The following is a 26985-nucleotide window of genomic DNA, read 5'->3' on the forward strand; positions in this document are numbered from 1 at the left end:
TTCCACTCACACCTCACCCTGTTACTTCCTCCTGCTTATCTCACTTCCTTTTATCTCTCCATCTTCTCTTTGATTTCTTTCCTTCACCTGTCCTCCTGGCGGGGAGGTGATGGCTGATTGCCGGCGTTGCTCACGGCGACAGCTCCTCCAAACTGACAGGTCACCCTTCTGATCTTCCTGTTGCCACAGCAACAGACTTGAGATTACACAGGGTGATGTGGTGATGGGCCGCGTGTTGAAGTGCAGAGAGACAGATAGCTGTCAGTGTGGCTCGACTGAAATCACACAAAGAAATGTGGAGGGAAGTGTTTCCTTTTGGTCTGTCACCACAGCAACAGCAACTTTTTAACTGCTGATGAGCGCTCAGTAACCTGTATGTATTTGACCGGCATCAGCTTTTAAATATTGACCGGTATTTTAAAGCAATTAAAGTTTGGAACCAGCAGATGGATCTGAGGTTGTTCAGACTGCGATCAGTTACTCGCACCAACTCATCGATCAATCACAGAGGTTGTTATCAACTCGATAACTTAGCTATGAGTTATCAGTTGAGCTATGATGTGTTCATTTGAAAGAGGCAGAACTTGTAATCAGTCACAAATGTGGACAGGTGTACCAGCAGGAGAGAGAGATTGACTTTATAAGAGAAGAAGAAATAATAAAATGAGTGCGGTGGCTGCAGACAGAGCAGCAGCGTGTGAGGAAACCAGAGTTAAACCTTCATGAACATAACGATAGACTGGATCAGTGTCTCTGTGAGCGTGTTGTTTCTGTGTGAAATAAAGCGAGGAGGCCAGCGGCTCACACTGAAAGTTCTTTTATTAAGACATGGATTTCAGGTGTTGCTTGGTTTCTTTTGTTTCATCGACATTACAAACATTCAGAGGAAACATTCTCCACGGCAATGTGCAAAACAGCGTGAGAAAGGAAAACCAGAACATTGTCATTCAGAGCGACCGGCTGCCGCTCGGCCTTCACATCCATTCTGTTTGTTTAAAACTGATCCAAACACACAAACAACAGCAAGCTTCATTGATTTTTAGCACAAAAAAATAAGAAATACGTCTTTAGATGTACACAGCTGCAGGTAATTCAGGTAAAAAAAAAAAGAAAGCCAATAACTGTGCTTCTTTAAACCCTCAGTGGGCCAATTAAACCTGCCGCTGTCCTCATCGAGCTGCGCTATCTTCCAAACATGAGTATTGATGAATTCCACTTTATTCATTTATGTCATCTGTGCTTCTTTCTTTTATTCACAGTCGTGTTGGAGTCTGTAACTGCAGATTCCTCAGATCCCAATCCGATCCAGCATCGATCCATGGGTGTCCTGCCAACAGCCAGCTGGTTGTCATTAGAAGGAATTTAGGTTTTTACATTAGCTTCACCTCTCAGACTCGCTGTAAGTGTCTGTGGAAGCTGGTTAGATTAGTCCAGCTTCATCTGAGAGTAACTGCTTCCCGTCATATTACTATTTATTATCTTAGATTCATCTTTGGAGGTTGATAAAGTAAATAAAACTAGCAACGCAGAGGCAGCAGAGATATGATCAATCCCACAGGTCCCAGATCTGCACCGAGGACGGGGAGGATGGCTTCTTTTTACGTGGTGTCAAAAAGAACAAGACGTTGTTATGTTAAACTAGTCTAAACTCCTGTTGGTCTTCAATTAATGTACTTAATTCTTGGTCAATTTATTTTCTCTGTTTCTTGGACAGATGTGAAGACTCACAGCAGCTCATTGAAGATTTCCTGTGAGTTCAGATTATTTGTCAGATGTCCTTGTTTTACCTGTAAATTACCTGCCTGCGCTTACAAGACGTGAACACAGGAACATTTGGCTTTAAACTTCAGACCTTGACTGACTTTGAACCGGCAACATCTTGGCACAAAAAACAAACAAAACACACACAAACACGCTGTCCCGCCAACAGCTGTCCCTGGTGCAATCGAAGGGTCCTCAGTGGACCCATAAACTGGTCCCAAAACATGCGCGCACGCACGCACACACACACACACACACACACACACACACACACACACACACACACACACACACACACACACACACACACACACACAGTGAGCTTATTAAAATAGGACCAAAGCACAGGCAGATTATCACAGCTTATTAATACATATGCAACATTCATCTTCAGCTCCCCAGCAGTATGAAGCACAGTGACGTGTTCAGAATACCGTTACCATGATTTAATCACTCGTGCCTGTTTCTCTGATGCTTGGCTTGTGTTCAGACTTGGTGTGTACAGCAGACGCACTCATGCGACTGTGAGGGAACACTGATAGTCTCAGGTTGCTGAGCTCAGACTGGCTGTGGTCATGTGGGAGGACACAGCGGTACACAGACACTGTGTTTTCATCCTTTTGTCTCCGTCTGTGTTTGCAGAGGGTTGCACACGGAGGCACCGTGCAGGCAGTGCAGAGAGGCTGTGGCACACCTGTGCCGCTCATTCTCAGGAAGAGGAAGGTGATGATGCAATGAAGGGAGACAGTCTCAGAGTCAGCCTCTCTGGAGCATATTGTACCCCCCGCCCCTCTCTATATACATCACACTGTCCGGTCAAACTAAATGTTTGAGTCCTGAAAGCATCATTGCAAAGTTACACTTAACATCAGAACGACAGAGAAAGAACCTTTTGCTGCTTTAAATTAAAAGTGGATTTTGATTAATGACACTTTTAACTTTCAGGCCTCACAAAGTCAAAAAAGCTTGTAGCCTCCTAAGTGCCCTGGCAGCAGGTGTGGGGATGTTTTGCACTCTTGCACATGTTTGTTTCACCATTTTCTGACACGTGTTTTTTGCAGGAATCTGGACACTAAGACTGTGGATGCACGACTCACACAGGTGAATGTGGTGAGGTGTGGCACTTCTCAGACTCCACCTTGCACTGAGTTTTTTGTTGGGATCTCAGAGCTTTAAGTGTGTGTTGGTCATCCATGCGTCATCTCCCAGCTTTTGGCCCGACAACTAGAACTGGAAGTCAGAGTAATTATTACTGTATCAGTATAAAAGCACAGCATAGTGTTTCCCCCACAAAGACTTTAATGGGTTACTAACAACCCCACGAATACACGGGGTACTTTATTTTAGTATTTTTTATTTGCATTTTTAAAGTATCGTTGTTCACTGCCTTGAACTGCAGCTGTCCATGGTAGTCTTTCTTCTTCTCTGTGAGATGTAGAGTCAGAAAATGCCGCAGGTGGAGAATTGAGCTGCTAAGCTGAGCAGAACCAGGACTGCCAGCTGCAGTCGAAGGCAGTGGAGCCAAGGTTCGGGGCTTGAGAAAAACGCACAGGTAGCTGCTTATAATGCTCCTTTCTAAAAGGACTTGGTGATTAAACCATTTGCAGGTGACCTGAGCACCTTCTAAGTGTTAAAAATTTGCATACACGTGATTCCATTGATGTCATGACGGCCACCAGCTGAGTGCAGGGAACTCTGTGATGCAGAAAACCATAAAGCAGAAACCCAAACCATGGCTGCTAGAAGTGATGGATTTTGTAAGTGATGCTGTTAATGTTTTATGATGAGCTACTTGAAAAAGTGTTCCTGTCTTTTAACCTGAACAGCAACTTTTCAGACTTCATGTAAATTTTGGGGCTCGTTATTAGAGCTGAATGACAATGAAGTCACTGAACAGCTGTTTTTATTGGATTACATTACACAACAGCTGGTTAGTAAAAACAGGTGAACTCTGCAACATTTCTATCACTCTGCAGTCATAGACGCATGGACACCTTAGTTAAGACTAGGTTTAAGTTGGGCTGGTCTTAACAAATATCAAGTTTTAGTTAGGACCAGTCTTGCAGGAACCAGACCCATATTATGGAGTACTTTTATGCTTCAGACTGGGACTCTTAGTCCAAAGCTGAAGTCACTGGACAAGTCCTCAATCGTCCCCCTCTGTCCTCAGTGAGAGTTTGCTACCTTCTTACATAGATTAGTAATATTACAAGTAAAATATCCCAATCGTTGTTGTGCACACACAGAGTCTCTCGCAGCCTTAATGTTCAAAAATGTGTCCCACCTTAAATGATTTTCAATTTTAAAAGTATATAATGCATCTTCATTCTCCTCAAAGCCGATTTGTCATCTTCGTCGTTATCTTCGTACTTCGTAGGAACAGGAACAACGTCGACCTCTTTAAAAAAAAATCACAGTGTCAGAGCTCTGCCTTGAATCTAATTCACAGAGGATGCTATTCAACTCAGTGACCCCACATTTAACTTAATTATGTTGCTAATTAAACACAATGAATTATGCTCTCATCTGAACATTAAGTCACGACTTCATTACCCAAGAAAGTCAGGATGAAACACATTCCCCAGTTAGGAGTGCTTCCCAAGTTCTGGCCTCTCCCTTGCTCTCTGCATTTTTAGTCTCCTTGTTTCCCTGAAGGCATCACTGATAACTCTCAGTGTGGCAACATTTATTTCACTTTGTCTGCTCTTCATCTCTCCTCCTGCAGCTATTAAAGCGCTCCTATTTTTCTCTCCCACTCAGTGCTCTTGTTGTCCTCCTTCCACTGTACCTTTATTTGCTTTCTTTCCATTTCATCAGTCCTGTTTTATTTTCCTGTCAGGGTAAAGTTCTTTCTATCTTTCATGTCATTAAAGATAAAAATCTCTGCATTTCCAAGTATTCCATCTCAGCAGTGGAACTTGAAGATGATGAGGACGATCCTCTTGTACTCCTTCCTGAAGTTATGGTTCAGGACACCGTAGACGACGGCATTGAGGCAGCTGTTAAAATACGCCATGAAGTAGCTGGCTGTGAACAGCCACTCTGGGATGGCACGGCCCAGTGTGGAGTCCACTGCCACCGCCAGGCCAATCAGGTTCAGCGGCGCCCAGCAAACAGCGAAGAGCACGAACACCACAAACATAGTGAGGAAGTTGCGGAGGTCGTGTGGCTTGATTTTAGGTCTCGAGTCTGGCTTGACCCGCCGCCTCACCTGGATGACCAGAATCCAGATACGCAGGTAGCAGTAGCTGACAATGCCAATGGGCAAGATGAAGTGCACCACCACCACGGCGATGGTGTACAGTGAACTGACGGACTGGGCGAAGGTGCAGGAGTAAACCCGCGGGTCGTACTGCAGCGACTCCACAAACCAGTTGGGGACGATGGCGAGGATGGTGAGCGCCCAGACGAGCACGACGTAGCACATGGTGTTGCTGTTGGAGAAGAGCTTGTCATACTTGAGGCTGTGGCAGATGTAGCAGTAGCGGTTGATGGCGATGCCCGTGATGTTAAAGATGGAGCCAATTACGCTGAGGCCCATAAGGAAGCCACTGATCTGACAGTGGATGTAGCCGGCGATCCAACCGTCGTTGAAAATGGCAGTGAGCACCAGCGGGTAGGGATAGATAGCAACCACCAAGTCAGCGAAGGCCAGGCTCACAACAAAGGCGTTTCCTGTAGAGCAAGAGGAGGATGACAAGCTGTCAGTATAAATGTGAGTTAGTCCAAAAATCTTTCAGGCAGGTCGTCAGCTAGATAAGTCAGATTGACGCATTCTCACTGCCAACTCATCACATGCTGATACCTGTAGGACTCGTCATCATATTTTACCCTTCATCACACTTGTGGACACACCTTAGTGTTACTTTTCAGACGCGGTGGCAGACACACGTGTCTTCACACAAGCATTTGAGTCTGGTCTGGGCATTACATTAGTAAGAAGTACTTAGACTGAGTTTGGGCTATACTAAGAGATTTACTACAAAGATTGAAACACAGGGTACTGCACTGCAGTGGTTTGAATCATATCGTAGGACTGCTTTCTTCCATTTTCGCAGTATCTCTAAAGTTAGAAATATCCTGTCTAAGAGTGACGCTGACAAACTAGTTAATGCATTTATTAATTCTAGGCTGGACTACTGTAATTCATTATTATCAGGATGTCCTAAAAACTCCCTGAAAAGCCTTCAGTTAATACAAAATGCTGCAGCAAGAGTACCGGCAGGGACTAGAAAGAATATTTATCCTATATTGGCTTCCCTTCATTGGCTCCCTGTTAAATCCAGAATTTAAAATCCTGCTCCTCACGTACAAGGTCTTATATAATTAGGCCCCATCTTATCTTAATGACCTTATAGTACCATATCACCCCATTAGAGCACTTTGCTCTCAGACTGCAAGTAGTCGTTGGAGTTTTCTTTGTATTAAAGTAAAACAAAGTTCATCCATCTACCACAAACTTCTCCAACATTTCCTTTGTTGCCCCTCCCCCTGCGACAGTGATGATACAGTGGTGTCTTTTCGACATGTTGTAGGGTTTCAGACCACTCTACTTTCTAGGCTGTGAAATAACTCCACTGTGTAAAAGACACTGGGGAATATCAGTTATGTACAAAATGTCCAATGGCAGTGGTGCACTACCTTATAGTACTAGTGCGACACTTGTCATTTTTCATTTTCAAAATTGTTTTAGGGGACAAACCAGAAACTGAGTAGTTTCATCATAAGGCTCTCCAAACCTCATCACTGCTGCTTTAATGGCTCCACCATCATTCAGGCAAATTAATACAGCTGTCCCGAGCTGCTCTTGCGCACTTCCATATAGAACTTGTCAAAAGAAATCTCCTAATAATGGGCTGTTGCTTCCAGCAGAGGCATAAACATCAGTTTTGAGGCACAGTTGCAACTGATAAATTTTATTTCAATTTATCAGCTCCTTGCTCGGCCGACTTCTCCGACAATAAGAAAGCTGGGGCTTGCTGATGTGCTGTAAAGGTCTTTCTCCCACACGAGGAAATGAAGTTTGAGGGCCTGATTTAAGAGTTTAACATTTACCTGCCGCCCCGAGTGAATCGTGCTGCATTTCAATTATATTTTCCCACGGCTGAAGCCATTGTACCAAGCTCCCTGCATTAAACTGTCCTGCCTCTGAGCAGCATTATTATTACTGCCAAGTTTCCTATCTCACATACAGACTGTTTACCCCCAAATGTAATGAAGCAGGGTTAGTCTGCACATCAGCCGACTTCTACTCTCCAAAGTTTTTCCCAAAGCCGTCCACCCAAAACCAGCTGCTGGTTGGGAGTAATTTAATACTTTTCCACATCCCGTCCCGGCTCATATGACCAAAAACAAACACATGGGAGTGCTACCTGTAGCTTCACTCACACAAGCAGCAATTTAGCTGAAGAAAATGCTGCCCAGTGCTATTTCTGTTCTGTTATTTATTCTGTTTATCGACGCTGATGAAGCGGTGGTTTGTTCAGTTTGGCAGAGTATCTGAAATGAGCTGTTTAAGCTCCTCGCTCCTTTAAGCGTACTTTTCTTCTGATTGGCTGCCCCATGCAAAGAGAAAGGTTGAACAGCGAGTGGGTTCGAGGTTACCGTCGTGCATCAAAGTTAAGCTAAAGAGATTTTCTGTTCCGGTTCAAATGTCATGTCAAGCTTTCTTTAAATGGACGTTCAGTTTGGTTATTTACAGTGAACGGTTTGACAAAGAAAGACGGCTGGGTTTTCTGATTGATAGTGGAAGCAGAAACTCCAAGCCGTGTCATCCTCAACCTCCCAGTTACAAAAGATGACTTGCAGGCTCGAAGCTTATATCGCAGAGCGTGCAGTGAGAGCGGGGCTGTCGATGGAGGTGGCTTTAATGACACCGTCTCCTCCCGTCATTCAGTATTTATCACCATCCTCATTACAGCGACGCTCTGTATTCTGGAAGGCGACTCTGTGTCTGTTGCAGGTCACAGAGGGAAAGTTAGCAAAGATCTGCAGCTGTGAGAACAGACACGGCCTCATTAATTGCCACTCAATAAGTATTAGTGTCACGGTACTGGGCCATGTGGCCCAGTGTTTGAGATCTAAAACCAAGATGGCGCCGGTGTACGTGGCTTGCCGTCCTCGGCTATATCTGCTTCGCTGCTTTTTACCCTCTCTACACTCTTTATGGACCTTGGCATTGTATTTTTTTATCCTTTTAGTTGTATGCTCATCTAAGGGCTGTGCACTGATTACATACGACAGGCAAACACTTTTAAATCTAAGACTCTCTCATTCCTCTCGGCCTGATCCTTGCTGGAATCTGGGTGACGCCACCGCGCCCCGACCGGACCCTCCGACCGGACCCCATGACCGGACCCTCCGACCGGCTTCCTCCACCTACCTATTCCGAATCTACACAAGAAACGCTATAGGAAACGTGGTAGAAGGAGCTGGCATGTGGGTAGCCTGGATATTTTGTCTTCTTTCCCTCCTTCCCAGGAGCGCTCTGATGCTAAGTTGCTCACCCACCGTTGGATCTGCTCGGCCGACAATGAAGTCTACCCTGCCATTCCTGTGGCACGTTTTCCTGCTCGGGTTTGGATAACATCGCTCCAATGCGGCGTTTGCCGAAGCAACCTAAGTGTCCTACGACGCACCACCCTAGGCGACTTAGCCCCTAGAATACGGATGGCATTGCTTAATGTCAGGTCGCTGGTCAATAAGACCTTTCTCTTAAATGACTTCCTCTCCACTAATGGGATTGATGCTTTATTTTCAAAACTAACATTTTAACTACTGATTTTATCTATTGTTCTGATTTTATCTGTTTTGATTTTATATAGTTTTGTTTGTTTGTTTGTTTGTTAATTAGTTAGTTAGTTTGTTTGTTTTAATCAATTTTAAATCATGCTTTTTATTTGTTTTTGTTTCTAATGTCTCTGTAAAGCACTTTGAATCACCTTGTTGTTGAATTGTGCTATACAAATAAACTTGCCTTGCCTTTATTCCTGACTGAAACCTGGATTCGTCCTGGTGAGTTTATCCCTTTTACCAAACTTCTTCCATCGGACTGTGTCGCTTTTAGCTCACCAAGGCTTACTGGTAGGGGTGGCGGCGTAGCCTCGGTCTTTAAAAATTTTTATGCAGTTCGGCAGCTACCCTCACCTACCTACTCTAGCTTTGAAGTCCAATTATTGGAGATGACTGCATCCACAACCACACTCTGCGTGGTGGTTTATCGACCACCTAAATATAGCAAATATTTTATCACGGACTTTGCTGATCTCCTAGGCTCCGTTCTTTTTAAATATGGTTGTGTTCTCATTGTCGGTGATTTTAACATACACACTTGCTGTAAGGATGACTCACAGCAACTATCAAGGATATAAGTGATTCTGGGATCTCGGATAATTTCCCAGTTATATTTGATACTGGCTTATGCACTAATGAACTACATCCTGCGGCTCCCCCTTCGCCCGCTACGTGTAATTAATGCTGAAGCGATGTCAAACTTCTCTGTCTTTCTTGGATTCTGCATCTGTCACTCTCGACTGTTGTTCTTTTCGCTCGGTTGATGACTGTGCTAATTCCTTGTTATCGCTATTTTCTTCAATCCTTGATACTGTTGCCCCCATTAAGATGAAGCGCCCTAGAACCGACTCTCAGTGTTGGCTTAACGACACTACGCGCGCTTTACGTCGCGTGTGTCGGCGCGCTGAGAGAAGGTGGAAAAAAGATAAACAGGTTTCTCATGACATGCTACGGACTAGCCGCTTAAAATTCCAAAGTGCTGCTAAAACGGCCAAAGCATCCTTCTTGTCCAAAATCATCCTGGTCAATGACCATAATCCCCGTACCTTATTTCAAATTTTTAACTCTGTGGTTAACCCTTCCCCGGACATGCCTTTAATTTATTCTCAGGCTCTTTGTGAGCGATTTCAAATTCACTTTTTAGATAAGATCACATCTCTTAAGTCCTCCCTTCCCCCTGTTTTATATCCTCTCCCCATTCCTAAGTGCATTTCAACTTTCCACCAGTTTGAGCCTGTGTCAGTTTTGACTCTTAAGCGGCTAGTTGTTCAAATGAATAACACCAATACTGTGCTTGACATTCTTCCATCTCGCTTAGCTAAGGACTGTTTTGATGTAATCGGACCTAGTATCCTATTTCTTATGAACTTTTCCTTGCTCTCAGGCTGTGTTCCTTTGGCCTTTAAGCATGCTGTAGTCCACCCGATTCCTAAAAAAAGAAACTCTGACTGTTATGACCTTTCAAACTACAGACCGATCTCTAAGCTTTCGTTCTTGTCCAAGATCCTGGAGAGACTAGTTCTCTCCCAGCTCCAGGCGTACTTGGACACGAACAATATTGCTGAGAAATTTCAATCTGCCTTTAAGCCATTGCATAGCACTGAAACAGCGTTGGTTAGAGTTCTTAATGATATTCTTGTAATCACTGATACTGGACGCTCTATGGTCCTAGTTTTACTAGACCTCTCTTCGGCCTTTGATATGGTGGACCATAACATTTTATTACTAAGACTTGAGCACACTGTGGGTATTAGAGGCACTGCCCTCGACTGGTTTAAATCATATCTTGCTGACAGGTCGTTTTCGGTTAACTTGGGCACCTTCTCCTCTTCCTCTGCTCCGGTCTGTTGTGGTGTGCCTCAAGGATCAGTTTTAGGCCCTATTCTCTTCTCATTGTATTTGCTCCCTCTAGGCGCAATCTTTGAAAAATACAATATCGCCTTCCACTGTTACGCCGATGATATACAGATCTATTTTGAACTTACTGACGACCTTGCTGTGTCCCTACACTACTTTCAAGAATGCATGCGGGAGGTCAAAGAATGGTTCCTGAGTAATTCTCTTGTTTTAAATGATAAGAAGACTGAGATTGTGGTGTTCAACAGTAAAATCCTTTGTGCCCAACTCTGTGCTGCCCTGGGTTCCTTTGCTAGCTTTTCTTGTGACTATATCAGTAACTTGGGTGTACTGCTGGATAGCTCGCTCAAACTCGATAAGCAAGTGTCTGCTGTAGTGAGATCTAGCTTCCACCAACTGCGCCTTATCGCTAAGGCGCGAATTATGTTCCGCATGAGGACCTGGAGAAGCTTATTCACGCTTTTGTGACCTCCAGGTTGGATTATTGTAACTCCTTGTACTACGGTTTTCCCCTCTTCTCTTCTTCTTAGACTGCAAACAGTCCAAAATGCAGCAGCCCACCTCTTGACTGGTACCAGGAAATTTTGCCCTATTACTCCTGTTCTAGCTAGCTTGCATTGGCTGCCCATAAAGTACCGTATTCAATTTAAAATATTACTCCTTACATTCAAAACTATTAATAAATTAGCGCCAAGTTATCTTAGTGAACTTCTCAAATCACATACTCCTGCTAGAACACTTAGATCTGCCACTCAACTACTTCTGACCCAACCCAGATCTCGGCTGAAGTCCCGGGGTGACCGTGCGTTTGCCCTGGCTGCCCCGGTACTGTGGAATACCCTTCCTCTCGACCTCCGCGCATCTGATTCCATTGCACTGTTCAAATCACAACTAAAAACCCACTTATTCAATCTTGCCTTTCCCACTAGTTAATATTTCTTTTATGATTTTATATCATGCACTTTTATGCTCATTTAAATTCTTGTTTGCTCTGTACCTGTTGCTTTCCTATGTATCAGTGACAGTTACCTGCTTGCATACTTAGTACTTGCTTTGGTCCTATTTCTATTATCTTCCTTCTATTCTCTATGTTACTTGTTAAGCACCTTGGCATACCCTTGGTTTTTAAGTGTGCTTTAAAAATAAAGTTTATTATTATTATTATTATTATTATTATTATAATGCATATTTTTTTATCCCCATGTTGTAGTGTAACACATCTAGTTGTTTTCTAGTTTGCAGTTTAGTCCTTGGTTTCTTAGTCCCTTTTGTCATCTCTCCCTGGTCCGTGTGTCTACTTGTCATGTTTCATGTCTGTATGGCTCTTGTTGTCAAGTTCATGCCATGTCTATGTCTCTGTGTTTCCTGTTTTATTTTGGAAGAGTCTGGTGTTCTTTGTTCATTGTAGTTAGTGTTACTCTCCCCTGTATTGTCATTATGTTTCATTCTAGCCAGCTGTGTTCTCGTGTGTCTCCACTTCCCCTGATCACCTCATGTGTGTATTTAAGTCCTCAGTCTTCCTTTGTTTGTCGCTGCGTCGTCTGTTCTACTTCCCCCATGTTACGCCAGGTTTCAGGACTCTGTGCTGGTCATGTCCATGTTACTTATGTGAGTCCTGTTCATAGTAGTCTCCGTCATGTGCATCGTTGTCACCCTGTCTTCGCTTTCCCTGCTGTCTGAGTTAAGTGTCAGTTCTTAGTTTTCCCAGTTCAGCTTCTAGTTTAGTTTTGCCTCTGTGCTTTCTGTTGTTTGCCACGTTAATCAGCCCAAATAAAGGCTCGCTTTTCGTTTCAAGTTCAGTACTGTCTCCTCGTCTATGTCTGCACCTGGAACCTCACACTCCCACACACGGTCCGCCCGCCGCAGACCATGACAATTAATAGTTGGCTCTGTCTTTATTACTGTGTTTGCCCTTTGCAATGCCCCTCCTGTTGTGTTACCTGGCTCTGTGTTGGTTGGTAATAGGTGAGGAGAAAAGGATGTCGGACGTCCTGTTGGAGATATTTTTAATTATCTCTCCAATAATGTGGCTGCTCTGCGGTATAATGAAACAAAGACAAGTACTCAAAGGAGCAGACTTGCAGATGTGTTTCTGCCTGCTGTCTAATATTTGGGATCCTTGTGCATGAATGCAAAACTGAAGAACACCTCAGAAACAGGTACTTGGTCTAAAGCGCAGAGTTAAACCTGTATTCTTTCTAATGACCAGCAGGGGGCGACACCTCCAGTTTCCAAAAGAAGCCTGGCTGTATGACCCTCTGGATGTGTGAACCTTCTGTCTGTGACCTCAGGAAACTATGATTACTTTAAAATTTATTGATCATGTGACACACCTTACCATCAAAAATTCTGGAGGACATTAAAGGTCATGGGCTTTTCTACCCATTTGATTAACCTCATAAGAACATTGTGTTAAAGACCAAGAAGCTGCTGTCAGGACTGAGTACGGATAATGAAGAAAGGTTTTTGATTGGAGGACAAAATACTGACAACCTATGATATGCAGAGAACACCACTTTGATAGCAAACAGCTCCCAAGACACGAAGAACCTACTCAGCACTGTTTAATGAGAAAGCCAGAACATGGGGATGCTACTCCATATGTCTTAAACCAAAATCCTGATGACTGAAAACTACAAAGATGGCAGCTTCCACATAGATAATGATGAAAAAGAACAGGTCAAGAACTTTAATCTGCCAGGATCAATAATTAATCATTTGAAATCAAAAGAAATATCGCAATGTTAGAGCAACGATGAAGTCACCGGATAAAGTCTTCAAATCTAAAGTACAGTTTTATTTTCTCTACGCTCACCTAGAGCTGTGAAAGCTGAAAAAAGAAAACAGGACAGTCAATGAATCCGTGTTTCTGAAATGTAGAACTCCTGACAGATTTTATCAGTACCATGGATGCCCAAAGACCGACAAATCAATGTTGGAAGAAATAAAGCCAACAATGCCTGTGGAGGGCAAATAATGAAGCTAGAACTCAGTTAATTTTCACAGGAAAACAACAGTTATTGGAAAAGGACATCATGGTTGGAAGACCAGAAGGAACAAGGTCCCGAGGAAGACCAGCAATGCTTTGGTTGGCCTCCATTATAACAACGACAAGAAGAACTCAATTAATCAACAGTGACCAATATCCAATAATGGATTGGGAACCAACCAATGACCTTAACTACCTAACACAGTTTAAGGCCCGCCTACTTCACTGAGTAGAGAGCCCCTCGGACATCATTTTGCTTTTTAAAAGTCCCCACGGTTTTAAGACACTGGACCTCTAACAGTGTAGTTGGTGATTTTTATCAGATAAAGACAAACACTGAGACTCTCCAACTCAGATGATAAATGAAGCACAGTCCACAATGCTAATCAGCCTGCTCATTAATACAAACGTGTCCTAATCAGCTCAGAGATTTCTATCAGTGTGGATTGATCTTTGCCTCCTGGACCTGCTGAGATGTTCTGATACTTTCAGAGATATTGGTTTTTCCACATTGAAATGCAAACATATGCAGCTGGTGGGACCAAAATCTAATCAGACCATCAGCTCTGCAGAGGGAGCAGAGTGGGAACTGCCCAGTGTTTGTCCATATGTCCCAGTGTTTGTAACTGAATGACCGAGACGAACGCCAGACGACCCCACGAGCGAGCTTCGTCCCTCAAAGAGCCCTCTGTGAAGTCATCAGGACTCCACCTGAGGGTTTTAATGCGCTGTATAGGAAGAAGCGCAGATCTGACTGTGCTGCTTCACAAACAGCATCTCTCTGCACCTCATTTACCACGTGATGTTTCCTTGAAGTAGCACATGCGACACGTGCTGTAAAAGTCACGCAGCAAATAAAACTCATATCTGATCAATCGTGCATACACCTGTTTGTTGATCCAGCAACCATCATATTGAACACAGGGAGGTGTCTGTCTCTTTTTGATCTCGGTTCACCTTGCTGAAATGAAACAGGAGACACTGCCTTGGGCTCCAGACAGAAACCAGGGTTCAGACTGTAAGTAAAAGATATTTTTCTGTCAATGGAATATTTAAAGAGCGGTGTTTGGAAACTGGATCATATTCAGGGGCAGATTATAAGAACAGTGCAGCCGTGTACAGCTTTGAAAAAGTTTTCCGTTTGTCTGTCCATCTGTTGTTTAACTCTTTACCCTTTGAAAGCCTGCTAACACTAACCGTTGTTTCTCTTTTCGGGCCTGAGAGGTGTCTGTCATATTTCAGGCCTGCTCATAGAACAAAACGACTGAGTGTGCATTGGAAGTTAGCAACGGTGGTCTGTGCCTGTGGAAAAACCCACAAACTATTCTGATGGTCGTCAAAACACGACTTTATTGATATTTAAAGAGGTGTCAAAACTTGTCAGTAAAGGGGAAAGAGTTAGAGTTTCTTCTATTCTTTAATGTCTTGATACATTTTTATTTTGTTGCCTCACTAAGCATCCATCCATCCATGTTGTGAACTGCTCAGAATCACCAGGCAGGCGAAGCCTATCCCAGCTGTCACTGGGCTAATATTCCAGCCACCTTGAACTCACCATTCACCCTAAAATGCATGTTTTATGACTGATGGAGTAAAAACTCATCAACCAGCACAAGATACCAATGCTGCTGTCAGAAAATACACACATTTTAAAGTGTCTGGTTATTTGATGATCTTTACCACAAAATTACACTGAATTTGTGGTGTAATGAGGCCAAATATCATCCAGCAGCTGACTGAGATCCTGAGCAGCCGGCCTGAAGGGCACGAGGCATGAAGGACCAGCGCTAGCTGGTTTGCAGTGAAAAAAATGTTCAAAATAAGATGATGATTTTGCGATTTCTTTGGCTAAAAGGAAAAAATAAAGGGCACATGGTGGAATAAAGGCAGGAAGCATCAGAACATCAGTGACTTCAGTACTGTATTCGAGTAACTGCACTCCAATATATTTTGCCACTGTCCTACATGCTGTCAAGAAATTAGCTCTCTAACATTCACAACATGCATCACCACTGGACATGCACTGTATATTTCACTAGTGCAGCTGAACAAACACTTCATTTTAATTACCTCAAGAAGGACTCAGAGTGAGGTGTTAATGAACTCCTCCTTTCTCTGAAATGAATTAATAAGAACTTGCTTTGGTGGAAAGTGGAGAGGAGCAATGTTTAGAGTGCTGTTTGAAGCTACATCGAGGCTGATGCTCGCTGCCTTGAAGCTTTGCATCAGCAGAGCATCCTTGGTGCTGCGAGCACGTGGACGCCAAAGTTTCTCAGCCTTTGATCATTGAATGGACTCAGCAATTAGTGAAGTGGCTGTTAGCGAGGATGCAGAGCACAGGAGGATAAACCAGCACAGCTAAAGTCAGTTGCTCAGCAAAACGTGCTGAACAACTCATTCATGTCCACACTGAGGTTAAAACTGAGAACAGTTTAAATTGATCAGTTTAAACTAATGGCTTTAACTAACTAACTGTTCTGATAGCCGCATCTGTTTGTGCCTATTCTGCAAAATGAAATTGCAAATCTCTACAAGTGGGTGGCAATAACAGAGCCAACATCTGGATGTAGAGGAAGAAGCCAGCCAGCATTCCTGCCACCTTCAGAACCACACAGGATCCAAACAGTGACCTCCCCGATCCACAGAAAGAGTCTCAGAGGTCTGTCCCCTTTAAACCTCCTCCCACGGTACAAACAAACACAGCGGGTATTTTTTATAAAACCAATTTATTTCCAGAGTCAGGCTCTGCTTCCAGCAGCAGCTGCCTCCTCTGCCTCACCGAGCGCACGAGCACACAGAATTACGCCCGATGAGAAAGTGTCGGAGCAGTTTACAGGAAATTACATCGAATAAATCATGAGTGCTGGCGGCTCAGCGAGCGTCTGAATCCTTGGGCAGGTGAGAGGTGGCAGCGGCGAGCTGAGATGGGGGAGGTAGCCAGGATCAGGTGAGCCTCGAGACACGATATAAGAGAGGAAGAGAGGCTAGTTAAGCTTCCTGCCACCTGCTGCTGCTGTCCTGACATCCACATCTGCTCTGACTCAATAAAGGCAATTACATTTATTAATAATACATTTAAAGTGTGATGTCTTTGCTCTAAAGCTGAACTTATATGGATGGCATTACAGATTAATACTGTGGCCCTGATGATCCTGTGAGCACTGTTGGCTGACTGCTGCCACACGTAAGTGTTCATTAGCCACATTAATCTCATCAGTCCTCTATTTGGATGTTGGAATTTGATTCAGTTTTATTTTGTACTTGGCAACAGTGGGAAGGAAAAATTTCCTTTTGACAGGAAGAAACCTGTGGCAGACTCGGGCTCAGAAAGAGGGGCCACGAGAAAGCTAGCACATCTGTAGCAATCCATACGTGGCCTGATTTATGCAGCTGGAACAAAAGTACTCGAGCTGACATCCTCAAGCGAATGCTGAGTGATTGAGGTCGGTTGTAGATGCGTTCAGTTTTGTTTCTGTTCAGCACAGAAAGCACAGCTGCAAACGCTCTGTCTGATCAACACAGCAGCTCTAAGCAAGGATTTGCTCCCAGATGATTTCAGAACAGTCACACTAAGCTATCGACGCTCTTAATCTCACCGATTCAGAACAATAATTAAATAATAAAATGCAATCTGAGCTGCAGCCTGACGAGGAGTGAAAACTGACTACTCTACATTAAGAATTAACTGTAACGGAGTTTCAAGTTAATTTCATGGCTTTACTGTAATGTGAATGACTCTGGGCCAAACTTCTTGAAAACATCTGTTTGATTTTTTTTTCTTTTAGTTTCTGCAGATTTGGTCTCAACACAAAAAGTTCATCACTGTCTTTTAACCCCAAACAACTCACAAGATGTGCTGAATTATTTTATTACAGTTTTTCTCCATTGGTTTGGCTCATTTCTTGAAACAGAAGTTACATTCTCAAAATAACATGGACAAACCTCCAAACCTCTTGGCAAATGTTCACAACAGAATGGCATTTCTCATTCATTTTATCAAATGGCAAATGCCTTAGTACATGTCTCAATTGTCTCAGTGCATCTTTGCAAATGATTAAGTACAAGTAGCCTACAATTATACAGTTAGCCCACATTTAGCACATTTTCCAAATGAATAGATCTTGTAGATCTAAACTGATTAGTTGATTCTCAGTCTAATGATCATTCTCTCCAAAACATGTCAGCATGATTTCATTGTATAAGTACTCGCATGCACAACTGTCTGTTCAATTGTCAAAATTGGTCAAGAACATAATACCATGAATACCATATATGAATTTCTTTGAATATTTGATAAATTGATGACAGTCATTGACAGTCAGGTGAAACTAGACTAACAAAGGGGGAGCGTCACACACAGGTGTGTTCCATGATTGTGTGCTGCCAAACACAGATATATAGAGCTTGACCAGAGCCAGTCCGATCTCTGAACATGGATAGACAAGGCCAAGCAAATGGACAAGGGGAAGTTCTTCCTCGAGGAGGAGGAGAAGGAGAAGAAGAAGACTGAGAAGACTGAGAATGCGTGGTGGAGGAATAGGGGGAAGAGGCCGAGGTGCGCGAAGACACTGTGCTGTCCCGAATGAAACTCGGGCCACAATTATAGACCATGTCATAAATCATGGCCTCACAATGGCAGAGGCAGGTCGTCGAGTGCAGCCTAATGTGCCTCGCTCTACAGTCTCCTCCATCATCCACACCTTTCGCAGTGAAGTTACTGTGAGTAAAACAATAATACAATTACACTGGTAACTTACTGTATTCTGTTCTTTGTGTAGGATTGGACGACAACCTCGCGTGAGTGGCAGAGGAAAACTGCTCAATGAACAACAGGAAAGAGAGATTTGTAACATGGTGATGGCAAATAATGCCATCACATTGAGACAGATCCGTGATTCCATCCTTCAGGACAATCATATATTCCAGAATATAAACACAATAAGCATCTCCGGGTTTGACACCACAGGTTTCGAAGAAGCATCAGATGACAATGAAACAAATCTACGGGGTACCATTTGAGAGGAACTCTGACAGAGTGAAGGAGCTGCGCTACCAGTATGTAAATGTAAGTCAGTTACTGGTTGTCTCTCATTATAACCTTACCTGTAATCACAGTAAGCAGTAGTTCACTTATTTGGTTTCAATACCTCCTTTACCTGATTTCAGAATCAGTATTTGCTTCATCTGACTTCAACAATTTCAACAGAAAACTGCAGTTTACTGTATGATACAATTCTCATTATAATCCTTATTTTGTTGTCTCCCAATCAAATCTATCTAATACTGTAGGTTTTACTGTAACATCTCAGTAAGTCATCAGTATTTCCCACTCCCCTTTCTATCAAATACCCCTGCAGTACTTCCTCATAGGCCTATCACTGGCCTGTAGTATATTGAACCTGTGGGGGAGAACATGTAATTGTCTAACTGTAGTATATGACTCTTCTGTATGACTGATTTTATGTTCTTTACTCTATTTTAGAGAATAATGGCATTGGAAGGACATGAGACCCCTCACATCCTGGTGTTCGTGGATGAAGCTGGCTTCAACCTGGCCAAGGGCCGAAGACGTGGCCATAATATTATTGGCCACCGGGGCACAGTGGATGTCCCAGGTCAGCGAGGGGGCAATATAACTATGTGTGCTGCCATTTCTGAAAATGGTGTGGCCACTCACATCCCCAGTCTTGGCCCATACAACACATACAAGCTCCTCATCTTCTTGGATCGCCTTTATACCGATTTTATCCCTGAAAATGAGAGAGGTCTCATAGGGCCTCACCTACCCATTTATGTAATTGTGTGGGACAATGTCAATTTCCACCATAGGCCACTCATTAGGGGCTGGTTTGCAACGCATCCAAGGATGGTCATGGGGTTCCTACCACCTTACTCTCCTTTCCTCAATCCGATAGAGGAGTTTTTTTTTTCTGCTTGGAGGTGGAGAGTGTATGAGCATCATGCTCAGGATCAGCCGTCCCTGCTCCATGCTATGGACGCAGCGTGTGACGACATTACAGGAGATCAATGCAGGGGATGGTTGCGGCATGCACGCCGTTTCTTCCCTCGTTGCATCGCAAGAGAAAGTATCCCTGTGATGTGGACGAGAATCTGTGGCCAGACGGACAACAGCGTGTAAATAATCAGGAGGGTGAAGACAGTGGACAAGAGCGGGAGAATGAGTACAGCGACCACTGAATAAGTCCTTGTTTTTTGATTTTGTGTTCATACAATTTACTACTGTAATGTACATTTTCTTTTTACATATGTATGAAACTTTCTTTGTGTGTGAATAAAAAATGGTTATAATTTCCTTGGTAGTGTGAGTGCAATCTGTGATGTCAAACCTTGGAGGCTACTCTTTTCTGTTGTATATTGTTGGTCCTCTGCCATAGTGACAAAACATCTAAACATTTTGTATGGCAGTACTCACACAATGCCATAGGGACGATGCATTTTGGGGGGCACTGACTATTCAGATTAGAAAGAAATGTAGTTTTGACACATGAGTGAACTGTTTCACTTCAGGTGAACCCTGATGCTGACGGTCACTGACCCTCCGAGCCTGGAACCACATTTTAACCCTTTCTATAGAACACCCAACAACACACAGCAGACAGTTTCACACATGAAATGTGAAGTACATTAATCTTACAGCTAGGATGGACAGTTGGATGAATGGACAGTTGAATGAATGGACAGTTGGATGAATGGTTGGATGGATGGTTGGATGAATGGTTGGATGGATGGACGGCTGGATGGACAGTTGGATGGATGGATGGACGGATGGTTGGATGAATGGATGGACAGTTGGATTGATGGATGGTTGGATGGATGGATGGAGAGTTGAACAGATGTTGGATGGATGTAGGGTTGGATAGTTGCATGGACGGTTGGATGAATGGATGGAAAGATGGATGGATGGACGGTTGGATGAATGTGCACAAAGAAACAGATCGACTTTCTGTGTCTAAAAATCAAAACAAGAGCAGTTATATAAGAAATGGTCATATGGTCATTGAAGACTTTTTTAAATACAAAAATTGCACATTATAGATGTCAAAAACTTTTACTGTGAAAGGAAAAAAACAGGAAAATGCCTATTTATCATATGCCCAGGGGTTCTGGTACAGATCAAAAGTTCCATTTCTGTTTTCTGTATGAAAGCCGATGACACGGTGAGTGATCTGACACCTGTCCACTGGTTAGGCTGTGATCTCAGTATGACCCTGGACTTTGTGAAGGCTCACCGGTGGGGTGCAGTTACAGTCTGCAGGTAACCAGAATCAGAACTCAGGCAAGGAAAGGAAAATATGGGAATTAACTATGCCTCCTCCCATTATGTTAGTGATGAGATTAAGAAGCTGAAGCTTTAAAGTCCATCAGTTTAAATACCCCCATGAGACTGTCCCATTATCGGGAACAGTCAATACAAGCTAATTATGCTTAATTTCATAAAGATTTCCTGTGAAAACATGTGCTTGTGTCTGCCAGTTTAAGACTGATTATTGGACAGCAGTCCTGCTGACAGCAGCACACAGTCACTCCTTTACATGCTGACAGATGGCCTCTGAATGCTCCATAATCGATTGATCACATCTAACCTCCTTTAACACACAGTACTGTATTTTCCACACTATAGACAGTGCGCTTTATAATCCTGTGTGCCTTATGTATGAATTCTGGTTGTGCTTACTGACCTCGAACCGATTTTATGTGGTACATGGCGCTCAAAAATATCTCAAAAAATGTTTTAGTACGACTTTCACTTCCAACATAAATGAAGACAGAAAATTAAACAGCATTGATTAAACAGCTGGAGGATGAATGCTAACTTTTTTCACTCAATAAAAGTTAATGCAAGATAATCCATCCACAATACGAGGTTAGTCATTAATATTGACCATTTTGTTTCGCTTAATGCGCCTTATAATCCAGTGCGCCTTATTCAATTCAATTTTATTTATATAGCGCCAAATCACAACAAAAGTCACCTCAAGGCGCTTCATAGATACAGAGAAAAACCCAACAATCATATGACCCCCTATGAGCAAGCACTTTGGCGACAGTGGGAAGGAAAAACTCCCTTTTAACAGGAAGAAACCTCTGGCAGAACCAGGCTCAGGGAGGGGCAGCCATCTGCTGCAACCAGTTGGGGTGAGAGAAGGAAGACAGGATAAAAGACATGCTGTGGAAGAGAGACAGAGGTTAATAACAGATATGATTCAATGCAGAGATGTCTATTAACACATAGTGAGTGAGAAAGGTGACTGTAAAGGAAAAACTAAATGCATCATGGGAATCCCCCGGCAGCCTACGTCTATTGCAGCATAACTAAGGGAGGATTCAGGGTCACCTGGTCCAGCCCTAACTATGCTTTAGCAAAAAGGAAAGTTTTAAGCCTAATCTTAAAAGTAGAGATAGTGTCTGTCTCCCAAATCCAAACTGGAAGCTGGTTCCACAGAAGAGGGGTCTGAAAACTGAAGGCTCTGCCTCCCATTCTACTTTTAAATACTCTAGGAACAACAAGTAGGCCTGCAGTGCGAGAGCGAAGTGCTCTAATAGGGTGATATGGTACTACAAGGTCATTAAGATAAGATGGGGCCTGATTATTTAAGACCTTGTATGTGAGGAGTAGGATTTTGAATTCAATTCTAGATTTAACAGGAAGCCAATGAAGGGAAGCCAAAACAGGAGAAATCTGCTCTCTCTTTCTAGTCCCTGTCAGGACTCTTGCTGCAGCATTTTGGATTAGCTGAAGGCTTTTCAGTGAGTTTTTTGGACATCCTGATAATAATGAATTACAGTAGTCCAGCCTGGAAGTAATAAATGCATAAACTAGTTTTTCAGCGTCACTCTGAGACAGGATATTTCTAACTTTAGAGATGTTGTGCAAATGGAAGAATGCAGTCTTACATATTTGTTTAATATGTGTGTTGAAGGACATATCCTGGTCAAAAATGACTCCAAGGTTCCTCACAGCGTTACTGGAGGCCAAGGTAATGCCATCCAGAGTAAGAATCTGCTTAGATACCTTATTTCTAAGATTTTCCGGGCCAAGTACAATAACCTCAGCTTTATTTGAATTAAGAAGCAGAAGGTTAGCGACCATCCAGGTCTTTATTTCTTTAAGACATTCCTGCAGTTTAACTAATTGGTGTGTGTTATCTGGCTTCATAGATAGATAGAGCTGGATGTCATCTGCATAGCAGTGAAAATTTATGCTATGTCTTCTAATGATGCTGCCTAAGGGAAGCATGTATAGTGTAAACAGAATTGGTCCTAGCACTGAACCCTGTGGAACTCCATAATTAACCTCAGTGTGTGAAGAGGACTCTCCATTTACATGTACAAACTGGAGTCTATTAGATAGATATGATACAAACCACTGCAGCACAGTACCTGTAATACCTACAGCATGTTCTAATCGCTCTAATAGGATATTATGGTCAACAGTATCGAATGCTGCACTGAGGTCTAGCAGGACAAGCACAGAGATGAGTCCACTGTCAGAGACCATAAGAAGATCATTTGTAACCTTCACTAAAGCTGTTTCTGTGCTGTGATGAGCTCTGAAACCTGACTGAAACTCTTCAAATAAACCATTCCTCTGCAAATGATCTGTTAGCTGTTTGACAACTACTCTTTCAAGGATTTTTGATATGAAAGGAAGGTTGGAGATTGGCCTATAATTAGCTAAGACTGCTGGGTCTAGAGATGGCTTTTTGAGTAAAGGTTTAACTACAGCCAACTTGAAGGCCTGTGGTACATAGCCGATTATTAGAGATAGGTTGATCATATTTAAGATCGAAGAATTAGTTAATGGCAGGACTCTTTGAGCAGTTTTGTAGGAATGGGGTCTAAAAGACACGTTGATGGTTTGGAGGAAGTAATTATTGAAGTTAACTCAGAAAGATCAATTGGAGAAAAAGAGTCTGACTTAATATCAATGGTACTAAGAGTAGCTGTAGATAATGTTACATCTGTGGGATGATTATTCTAATGATAAAAATGTTATTTGTGAAGAAGTTCATGAAGTCATTACTAGTTAACGTTAAAGGGATGGTTGGCTCAACAGAGCTCTGACTTTTTGTCAGCCTGGCTACAGTGCTGAAGAGAAACCTGGGGTTGTTCTTATTTTCTTCAGTGACGAATAGTAAGGTATTCTGGCTTTGCGGAGTACTTTTTTATAAAGCAACAAACTATTTCTCCAGGCTAAATGATGATTCTCTAAATGTGTGACACGCCATTTCCTCTCCAGCTTACAAGTCATCTGCTTTAGGGTACGTGTTTGAGAATTATACCACGGAGTCAGGCAGCCTTATGGTCCAAAAAATACGATAATTCCTCATGTTGTGTTTAATGATCATTTTCTGTAGAACTGAAGACTTGTGTGTCTGATAAACTCAGCAGAGCATAAATCACATTATTAATCTGAACTTTATTAAAATGCTTTCCGCTGATCTGCACTACCTCTTCCTCACTGTGACAAACACAAAAAAGACAACATAGTGAAGTACTTGAAATACTTTAGCCTCTAGTGTGCATGTATATCATCAGCATATATATATCTATACTGTATATATACATTTATATAAAAAGCCATCTGCTCAGTTTTGCTTGTCATGATTCAGAGGATCCTCCCACCATCCCAACTCTGAAAACTCTTAAAACTAGCCAAACTCCATCTGTGAGCACATGCTGACCATTAATGTTGTATATGTTTAAATATCTGAGTATTACAGACTTCAGGATGAAGTGTTGTGCTGTTGTTTCAGAGCAGATTTTTTTAAAGTAACTGTGGTCCTGTGCAGACAGTTCATGAGAAGATGGCATATTGATTACTCATTTATGAAATCATTTAAAATGCTAAAATTGTCAAAATATTAAGAGGACGCAAAAGAAATGTTGTTTGTTAGGTTTATATTGTTGGATTGTCATTTATGCTTTGTTTAGGTGGACCGCTGGGCTCCTAGCACCAGCTTTGGGGAGTCACAGGGTCATATCTTGACACACACACACACGCCCATATACATACACACACACACACACACACACACGCATATCTACACATACACACAAACGGTACTTTGTTCACATGCCTATGTAAGACGTCATATGTTAATGAGACTATGCATATTCATGTAATCACAATAAAGAGCAGTGCTACGGGGGAGCTAACTGAGAGTGACTGAGGTTCAAGCATCAGGAACAGCGCTCGTCACGGTTCTCTCCCTCGTGCATGAGCAACACAAAGAGCTCTAGTGACTTGCGTCTTGTTTTTGACATTGTAGTAGAATTGTCTTGGCGTTCCAGCAATAGGTATATGCTAGATGAACCTATCATTGTTTCTTACAAATTTAACAAATTTTTATTACACCAGCAAGTCTGGCTCCTGTGTCTCATGCACATCCAAGGTGATATGACACATGCATTTGAAATCCAGATCAGAAGCCAAAAACTAGCAACAAGAAAAAGCCCACCTCCACTCGGGTGATCAGAAATCGAGATGCAGGCAATGACTGGAAGCACAATAACTGGAGACACATCCAGCTCCTCCCAGCAGGACATGAAACACCTCACTAACCCACATAGAAAACAGGTCTTCCCTGGATCCGGCATCAAGCTGGCACTTCTGACTGACCAGTGTCATGGCAGGGTGTATTTCAACCAGATGTGGGCCAGGTCTGGCAATGATGGCACTATTTATGTTCCTATTTTCCTATTTTAGTTAGGAGACCCAAATGCCATGTTGCAATACTATACTGCTATAGTAGCTAACATTTCAAATGCAGGTTTGACAGGTTTGCCGCAGAGTGGCTGTAGCTCAGGAGGTAGAGCAGGTCACCTATTGATCAGAAGGTTAGTGGTTCGATCCCTGCCTCCTCCAGTTTGTATGTCAAGAGTGTGAATGTGTATGAATGCAGTTAGGAACCATGTAGTTTAGAGAAAGTGTGTGACTGCGGCATGTTGTATAGAGCTCTTTGAGTAATCTGACAGAGTGAAAAAGCGCTATAAAAGAATCAGTCCATTCACTGTCTGAACGGAGTTTTGTCATGTTACTTTTGCACTATTACGTTTGGGCACATGTTATTACATGGCTTGATTAAAGTACACATTAGGCTGACATGTGGGGCCAGAGCTGAAACTGTTCTGGGCCAGCACAGGGCCAGCAGTTTGTCTGCAACTGGCCCGTGGCTGCACACAACTTACACATGGCCCACATACCGCAAAGAATGACGGCCCTTTGGTAGCCCAGACCAGGTTTGCCAGAGGTGATCCGCAGATGGGCCAGCACAGGACCACCAGTATGTCTGCAACTGGCTTTGTGCTGGCCCATGTGTGGGCCACCTCTTACAAACCAGATCTGGGCCACCAAAGGGACGTCATTCTTTGTGAGCCATTTGTAAGCACGTTGTGTGGGCCAGATCCGGGCCATACCAATTTTGCTATCTGGGAAGGAGGTGTCCAGCAAGTCAGCCGGCTCTGACAGAGCTCCTCACCTGGCCTTTGAGGATGAGCCAGGACACCTTTTAGAGGATTCGTTTCTGGCCCTTGTATCCTCACAGCTGTATGACCACAGCTCATGGTCACATTAGAGGTCTGAAGGAAGCAGAAAACCTGGCATAGCCCTGACTCCATTCCAAATTTACTCTACTTAAGCGTTGCTAGCTTGAGCATAAAAAATAATATTTTATTTGCTGTGCAGTAAAGATCCTTGAACTGTGTTTTAGTGGAGAAAAGTAAAACTCCACAGGGCGCAATTCAATTCATTCATGCACACTCCACCCTGGATGAAGCTGGGCGATTTGAACCCCCACACTGTACATGGTCATGGTATTTGTGCGCATGTCTATTAAATACCGGACTTATAAAGGTTTTGCAGATCCCAGAGAGTAGGAGGCTTAATGAGATGAAACTTAGCATCATGGAAGTCATGTGACCACAGTCTAAAGTTAGCCTAATCTCCCTGAACAAACATATCCTGAAGATTTTTATCCACGGAGCATTTTTTAGCAATAATGCAAAATCCAATTGAGTTGTTTTTGCTAATGAATCCAGGGTGAGGCTAACCTCCAGGCTAGCCTATAAAAAAGCACGTCAGAGAGTTTCTTCTGAAACCTGTGAGTGAACTTGCAGATATGTCCACATGTTTTTCCTGCAGTAAGAGCATTTTGTACTGGAGCTGTTACTCGTGAATATTTGAGATGAGCATTTGCGTCTGCAGTGCTAATGAAGGGCAGATGTATGAGATTCATGAATGAAGCAGCTTTGTGTGGTTTGCTCCGGCCCAATGGGACTGTTCTCAGAAAAGTTTGAGCTCTGCTGATGTTCTGAACCTGAGATCAAACAGGACAGTCTGACTCAATCAAATTGATTGCTGGACACAGCGCACAGTTTCAGAGCCAGAAAATGAGCTGAACAGGTAGAGTTTGGGCAGTCAGCCAGTAACCCTTGACGCTGATACACTGCGCTTCCACCCATGTTTGAATAGTCCCTCTGAGACCTGAGCAGAGCAGCCCAACTCTGAAATTACTTTACATATAAAATCTCTGCTTCTTTTTCAGCACGAGCAGCTGAAAGAA

General features: G+C 43.0%; 2 protein-coding genes across 2 annotated transcripts in view; one reads left to right on the forward strand and one right to left on the reverse strand.

Moving 5' to 3' along the window:
- Positions 1-2642: 2642 nt before the first annotated feature.
- The window catches only part of mtnr1al (melatonin receptor type 1A like), a 40531-nt gene continuing 16188 nt past the window's right edge, over positions 2643-26985 (reverse strand). The window contains exon 2 of the mRNA XM_040043194.1: positions 2643-5436. Coding sequence (XP_039899128.1) covers positions 4667-5436 — 770 coding nt within the window. The 3' untranslated portion in view covers positions 2643-4666. The remainder of the gene's footprint in view (positions 5437-26985) is intronic.
- LOC120740701 lies at positions 17485-19835 on the forward strand. The gene is made up of 2 exons (XM_040043196.1): positions 17485-18464; positions 18882-19835. Exons 1-2 carry the CDS (start codon positions 18384-18386, stop codon positions 19536-19538), a joined length of 738 nt encoding a protein of 245 aa, XP_039899130.1. The 5' UTR covers positions 17485-18383; the 3' UTR covers positions 19539-19835.

Source organism: Simochromis diagramma, unplaced genomic scaffold, assembly GCF_900408965.1.
Source record: "Simochromis diagramma unplaced genomic scaffold, fSimDia1.1 OVJJ01000433.1, whole genome shotgun sequence".
In the NCBI taxonomy this organism is placed as follows: domain Eukaryota; kingdom Metazoa; phylum Chordata; class Actinopteri; order Cichliformes; family Cichlidae; genus Simochromis; species Simochromis diagramma.

Bases quoted from the DNA above. Each gene is read 5' to 3' on its own strand.
- LOC120740701 (XM_040043196.1), top strand. From the start codon at position 18,384: ATGACAATGAAACAAATCTACGGGGTACCATTTGAGAGGAACTCTGAC. The intron at 18,465-18,881 runs GTAAGTCAGTTA...ACTCTATTTTAG, and splicing joins TGCGCTACCAGTATGTAAAT to AGAATAATGGCATTGGAAGG.